Here is a 7,349-nt window from a genome sequence, read left to right on the forward strand (position 1 = left end):
CCTGTAATACTGTAACAAGACAAGACTTGTTCTCAGCTATTAACATAACATACTGTAGCTTAGATACATATAAGAAAGCCTAATAACTTAGTTCACTTTCAAACGTCTCATTTGGAAATGGCCCACAGGATTGATTGTATGCAGAGTATCAAAACTCACTGTTTTCACAACTCCACATGTGTAGTTCCCTATCAGAATCATAACTCAAATAATGTAATCATAGTTTAGTATTAAACACATAACAGTTATAGAAACACAGACATGTTTAAGACTCTTGAAATGAAATGAACCATTGGATGAAATTGATAAGCCTATTGAAACTGATTATTGATTAGGCCTATTGTAATTATATAGGCTTTTAGAAAGGAGGGAGGAGGGAGGGGATGTCTAGTCAGTTGCACAACTTAATGCATTCAACCGAAATGAGTCATCCCCATTTAACCCAACCTCTCTGAGGGGAGGTGTTTTACACTGAGTTGCAACATGCAATCATCCAACCAAAATGTGTTTAGGGCCCTCATGGCTAGAGCCCGCCCTGCACACAAGGCTATAGAGACAGTAATGATTCGTTAGATCACTCTAAAATCAATGACAGCACATGACATATGTCACAGCTCAAACATGAGTTCCCTGGATAATCAGATGGGTAAGTACACTTAGTTAATAGTATATTAACATTCTTGTTGTATATATGATACTTGTATGAAAGGAAGTTAAATGTAATAATATCATCAACTAGAATTGATATTTATATCAGTAGACTATTGTAGTGCAAACCCATCAGGTCAATGCAATAATACTTTAAATATTTTGTTCAGTTATCATTAAACGGGTCAAAGTACACAAAAATTATGCTCCTTTACACTAACTTTTCATTCAACTAACAGTAAACATGTATAAATACTGCTGTCAAACATACAGTATATTAAGTATATCCAATATAGTTCAGTTCAATTCAAATGACTTCATTGTGAAATGCCAGATCTTCTTTTGTGGTTGACACAATCATTAATAAATACAGACACTCACTGTTCATCAACAAGTACATCCGTTCATAATGGGGTCTCTGTGCATTGTCAATATCTGTAAATATCTTTGCTTTTTTTTTTTTTTTTTTTTTTACTTATGAGGGTGCTGTCCTCAAACAGGAAATTATTATCTTCTTAAGTTAAACATTCAAGTTGATTATTTTATTAATTAATAGATAAATAACTTAACTGAAACACAAGCCAGTACCCAGTTTCCAGCTTTTCATTGCTTTTCTCTTTTTTCTATGTTAAATGTGTCGGGGTAAAAAGGACACCATCAGCTGCATGTTTAATTAGCACAGGTCTCTTTAGTTTCCTGCACATGTTTGCATATGTATTGAATTATGGCAGTACCTGCCCTGCTTGTAATGTCATGTGGATGGTTGTTTGAACTGTACCCAAGTCATTGGAGAATTAAAAAATGTATTTAGTCTCTTAAAAGTATTACATGATTTTTAAGAAGATGTTGAGACACTTTTTAAAACATACAATAAAAGAGCATTTTTGATACTGCAAAATGATTTGATTGGACATGTCATGTGATTCAGTGGGATCTCCATGGAATATCGGAAGAATAATATGACTCAAAGTAACATCACATGAATCTATGGTCAATAAAATCTTTAAAAGGGGCAAACATTGCAAACATACAATTCTGTGCCAATAGTGAAGAACTTGTCTTTGTCACCCAACAGAGCAGCCAAAGAAAAATGATGAGCTGAGGATTGTTTTGGTTGGGAAGACTGGAGTTGGGAAGAGTGCAGTAGGAAACACCATCTTGGGAGAAACCACTTTTATGTCTAAGTTATCTTCCTCCTCTGTGACATTGGTGTGTGACAAAAACAAAAGGAATGTGGATGGGCAAATGGTTGCTGTCATCGACACTCCAGGCTTGTTCGACACCCAATCTACCCAAGAGGAGATACTGAACGAGATCAAAATGTGCATCACTTTTGCTGCTCCTGGTCCCCATGCGTTCCTGATTGTGATCCAGCTGGGTAGATACACAAACGAGGAGAAAGAGGCGGTGAACATCCTCCAGCAGATCTTTGGCAAAGAGGCAAAAAAGTACACCATAGTGCTTTTCACTCGTGAAGATGATCTAGAGGGACAAAGTATTGAATCATTCATTATGGGAAGTGAAGTCTGTGCAGATTTAAAAGTCTTGGTCTTTGAAGCATGCCATGGGAGATATCATGCCTTCAACAACAGAGACCGCAATAATCGCTCTCAGGTATCTAAGCTGCTTGAGAAGATCAACAACATGACCATAACGGATGGAAGACAGCACTACTACACCAACAAAATGTTCCAAGAGGCTGAGAGAGCGATTGAGGAGGAGAAAGATAGGATTCTGAAAGAGAAAGCAGAGCAGACAAGGAGTGAAATGGAAGCACTGGAATTGAAATATGAAGGACCCGCTCTGGAGGAAGCGAAGAAGAAGTTGATGCAAGAAATGGAGAACGAAGCAAGATATACAGCTGAAAGAAGAAATCGAGTTTTGAAAATAACAGGCTTCGCTCTTGCTGGAGCGGCTTCTGTTGGAGCAGCTGTGGTTGCCCTCAGGAAAGGGACCTGTGGAATACAATGACAGACAACTGTTTTGCCAGACTTTTAGTGTTTGCTGAAATGTTCAAACCATAATGATTAGGGGGAGCACACATTATACAGAAACACACTTATTTGGCATAACATGTACATTTAAATATACTGAAGTTTTTAAAGATAAAAACATTTGAGATGTTTGGTCTGAGGAACAGTTGATCCTAGGCTATGTAATTGTAGCATAATATTATTATTACATTTAAATATACTGAAGTTTTTAAAACGCATTTGAGGTGTTTGGTCTGAGGTACAGTTGATCCTAGGCTATGTAATTGTAGCATAATATTATTATTACATTTAAATATACTGAAGTTTTAAAAACGCATTTGAGGTGTTTGGTCTGAGGTACAGTTGATCCTAGGCTATGTAATTGTACCATAATATCCTACTTTCTAAGATTCACAGCTACTGTATATCCATTTATTAAATATCCATATTTCCCAATATACTTCAATACTTATTGTTTTGTAATTTTTCACTTTACAGTTTAAACCTGAAAGTTTTCCTTGATAAAGTATCATTAAATACATGTTTTTAAATGGTTGGAAAGACTTCAATATAGCATATTGCATGCAAAAAAATATGGTTTTAAATAAAAGATTCAGTGAACTGTGGAACTGTAATAAAATCAAAGCTAAGACAAAAAAATGATTGAATTGAGTTTATGGTTTGGAAATCATTTTGAAATAGAAATGGTGTTGAATTTAATATGCAACATACAACAAAAATGTGCTGTGTTGTCAATAATCTACTTTAATAAATTAATAAATAAACACCAAAAATAAAAGTGAAAGGAGACTAAGAGGATATAAATAATGGCAGTGAATACCTGTGTTACAAAAATATGGCACTGATCAGTAGCAGGAAAATGTTTGGACTTAACACAGTTGTTCAGTCTGTCTAAAGCTATAATTCACATTTCAGTATTTCACTTCTGAACTCTTGCTTCAGGTGCTAACAGCAATGACGTGAGACTGGTGTTGGTCGGCCTGAGTGGAGTGGGGAAGAGTGCAGCTGGGAACACCATTCTGGGCCAAAAGGTGTTTGATTCCAGAATCAGTTTCAAAACAGTAACACTGAAGAGTGAGAGACAAGAAGGAGAGGTGTGTGGGAAGAGAGTGATAGTAGTGGACACTCCAGGTCTGTCCAACAGTGACCTCTCTGAGGAGGAAGTGAGAGGGGAGATGAACAGAGCCGTGACTCTGTGTGAACCAGGTCCCCATGCCTTCCTCCTGGTCATTCAGCTGGGTCGCTTCACAGAACAAGAGAAGAGCGTAATGGAGACACTCACGGAGCTTTTATCTGCCAACATAGATGGAGACACGATGGTGCTCTTCACTTATGGGGAGAGACTGGAAGACACAACTATAGATCAGTTCATCCGCGAGGATAGCAATCTGAAGAAGCTGGTTAAGAAATGCAGGGGTGGATACCACGTGTTCAAAAACAATGACACCAGCAACAACAATCAGGTTAGAGAGCTTTTAGAAAAAATAGAAACCAGACTACAGAAAAAGCAGAATAGCTGGTCATGGTACTGGAAAGGGGCAGCTGGTTGCTTTATCGTCATTGTAGCAGTGATGATAGTAAAAGTGTTGTTAAAAAGGTTACGAACACGTCCCCCACACATCCCTCCTGTCTCTACCACCTGTCCTGTCCCTGACATAGTTCCTTCTGTCCCTGACATGTTCTCTCCTGTCCCTGACATGGTCTCTTCTGTCCCTGACATGGTCTCTCCTGTCCCTGACATAGTTCCTTCTGTCCCTGACATAGTTCCTTCTGTCCCTGACATGGTCTCTTCTGTCCCTGACATGGTCCCTCCTGTCCCTGACATGGTCTCTCCTGTCCCTGACATGGTCTCTCCTGTCCCTGACATGGTCCCTCCTGTCCCTGACATGGTCCCTCCTGTCCCTGACATGGTCCCTCCTGTCCCTGACATGGTCTCTCCTGTCCCTGACATGGTCCCTCCTGTCCCTGACATGGTCCCTCCTGTCCCTGACATGGTCTCTCCTGTCCCTGACATGGTCCCTCCTGTCCCTGACATGGTCTCTCCTGTCCCTGACATGGTCTCTCCTGTCCCTGACATGGTCTCTTCTGTCCCTGACATGGTCTCTCCTGTCCCTGACATGGTCTCTCCTGTCCCTGACATAGTTCCTTCTGTCCCTGACATGGTCTCTCCTGTCCCTGACATGGTCTCTTCTGTCCCTGACATGGTCTCTCCTGTCCCTGACATGGTCTCTTCTGTCCCTGACATGGTCTCTTCTGTCCCTGACATGGTCTCTCCTGTCCCTGACATGGTCTCTCCTGTCCCTGACATGGTCTCTTCTGTCCCTGACATGGTCTCTTCTGTCCCTGACATGGTCCCTCCTGTCCCTGCCACTGTCCCCCCTGTTCGTGAGTCAATTTGGGAAATGGTGAAGTCAAACAACAACATTATTTTCACAGCGGGAGTAGGACTGACTCTATTGGTCATCATAAGAAAAATAATTAGGAAATAATGAGAGGTTGGTTGAATGGGACATAATTTCCCACATCCGTGAGTGCCAAATTAAACGAATGCTACAATTATACACCCGTTAACTCTTTTTGAGAATGGGTGACAGGTTGTATTTGAAGAATCATAATAAAATATAAACATGCAAAAACTGATTTAGAAAGACTGGTTATTATTGCTGGATATTATGCATATAAGCTATTGTATGGTTTTCATCAGGTCTGTTGTCACATGAAAAACAAGTGAGGTCATACTGATGTGCATGTACTTCTACTTTGCAAACATAATCTGGGCTTCTATTGTGAATATGATTCTAGCTTTAAAGATAAGAACGTTCCAATTTTGATAGTCAAAATGTCCTGACATTTAACCATTTCCTCAAAAAGAACAGGTGTTTTACAATTATAACCGAAAGATAATTTACAGTGACATGGAATCCTTTTGTCGAACCTTATGTCACTTTATTTAGGGTGCAGTTAGGGTGAGTAGCCTAATAAAATACCTGCAGCCAAGATGCATAACAGGCATTGTTAAAAGACCTACACACAAGTTCAAACTAGTTGAAGTGTCTCGGGGCGTTGAGAGACATGGGTGTTGAGAGTGATGGCATGTCTAAACCATCAGTGATTGTAACTAATGGCTCTTTGCCATCATAAACCCTGCATTAGGTTCAGCTCCACATCCTCCTCATAACCAGAGTGAAACTATGCTGTAAACAATGTTCAAGTAGTTCATGTAGAGGTATTGTGTGCATTGCTGCCCTCAGGTTGCTGGCCTCAGGTTGCTGGCCTGTCCTTAGTCTGTCTTTATACAATAGTTATGATGCAAAACATTTACATTGCCACTATGACCAGTGGTTTGCTGTTGGGAATTTTGGGCAGAGTTTAAGTAAACTATTTGGACAAATGCATTTGTTAAAAGGTGAAATGCAAATACAAGTTGACTGGATTTTTTGATTGGTTGCTAAGCTTACACTAAAGTTGTATGCCCAAATTTGATGCAAGATTAAAATCCTTCACCTCACAGTGGGATATAGAAGGAAAAACTGGAAAGTGTAACGAATCAAATCAAATCAAATGTATTTATATAGCCCTTCGTACATCAGCTGATATCTCAAAGTGCTGTACAGAAACACAGCCTAAAACCCCAAACAGCAAGCAATGCAGGTGTTGAAGCACGTTGGCTCCCTAGAAAGGTCAAAACCTAGGAAGAAACCTAGAGAGGAACCAGGCTATGAGGGGTGGCCAGTCCTCTTCTGGCTGTGCCAGGTGGAGATTATAACAGAACATGGCCAAGATGTTCAAATGTTCATAAATGACCAGCATGGTCAAATAATAGTTCTGGGACAGGTAGCACGTCCGGTGAACAGGTCAGGATTCCATAGTGTAATGGATGTGAAACGGCTAGTTTAGTTAGCGGTGCGCGCTAAATAGCGTTTCAATCGGTGACGTCACTTGCTCTGAGACCTTGAAGTAGTGGTTCCCCTTGCTCTGCTTTTGTGGAGCGATGGGTAACGATGCTTCGTGGACTGTTGTTGATGTGTGCAGAGGGTCCCTGGTTCGCGCCCGGGTATGGGCGAGGGGACGGTCTAAAGTTATACTGTTACAATAGCCGCAGGCAGAACAGTTGAAACTGGAGCAGCAGCACGGCCAGGTGGACTGGGGACAGCAAGGAGTCATCATGCCAGGTAGTCCTGAGTCATTGTCCTAGGGCTCAGGTCCTCCGAGAGAGAGAAAGAAAGAGAGAATTAGAGAGAGCATACTTAAATTCACACAGGACATCGGATAAGACAGGAGAAGTACTCCAGATATAACAAACTGACCCTGGCCCCCCGACACATAAACTACTGCAGCATAAATACTGGAGGCTGAGACAGGAGGGGTCAGGAGACACTGTGGCCCCATCCGATGATACCCCCGGACAGGGCCAAACAAGAAGGATATAACCCCACACACTTTGCCAAAGCACAGCCCCCACACCACTAGAGAGATATCTTCAACCACCAACTTACCATCCTGAGACAAGGCCAAGTATAGCCCACAAAGATCTCCACCATGGCACAACCCAAGGGGGGGGGGCAACCCAGACAGTAACAAACAGATTGTTTTCAGATAGGCCAGAGTCGAAAAAGACTTCAATTGGGTACATTGTAAGTAAACAGATCACGCTACAATGGATTACAAAAATATATTGTTTACTACAGTGTCATTCTGATATTTTTC

General features: G+C 40.9%; 1 protein-coding gene across 3 annotated transcripts; it reads left to right on the forward strand.

Moving 5' to 3' along the window:
• The first annotated feature begins 493 nt into the window (after window positions 1-493).
• On the forward strand, window positions 494-5,282 carry LOC118388055 (GTPase IMAP family member 9-like). Of its 3 annotated transcripts, XR_008142775.1 has the most exons (3): window positions 494-646; window positions 1,724-2,866; window positions 2,965-3,281. XR_008142775.1 is itself a non-coding variant. In XM_052525257.1 (2 exons), the coding sequence occupies exons 1-2, from the start codon at window positions 589-591 to the stop codon at window positions 2,617-2,619; spliced, it is 954 nt and encodes a 317-aa protein (XP_052381217.1). In that variant the 5' UTR covers window positions 494-588; the 3' UTR covers window positions 2,620-3,281. The 3 variants fall into 3 exon arrangements, 2 of the variants coding, with proteins under 2 accessions (XP_052381217.1, XP_035632806.2); XM_052525257.1 differs by having other exon boundaries at window positions 1,724-3,281; XM_035776913.2 differs by lacking the exons at window positions 1,724-2,866; window positions 2,965-3,281 and adding an exon at window positions 3,585-5,282 and having other exon boundaries at window positions 503-646.
• The last annotated feature ends 2,067 nt before the right edge of the window (window positions 5,283-7,349 follow it).

Source organism: Oncorhynchus keta, chromosome 9 (assembly GCF_023373465.1).
Source record: "Oncorhynchus keta strain PuntledgeMale-10-30-2019 chromosome 9, Oket_V2, whole genome shotgun sequence".
Lineage (NCBI taxonomy): Eukaryota > Metazoa > Chordata > Actinopteri > Salmoniformes > Salmonidae > Oncorhynchus > Oncorhynchus keta.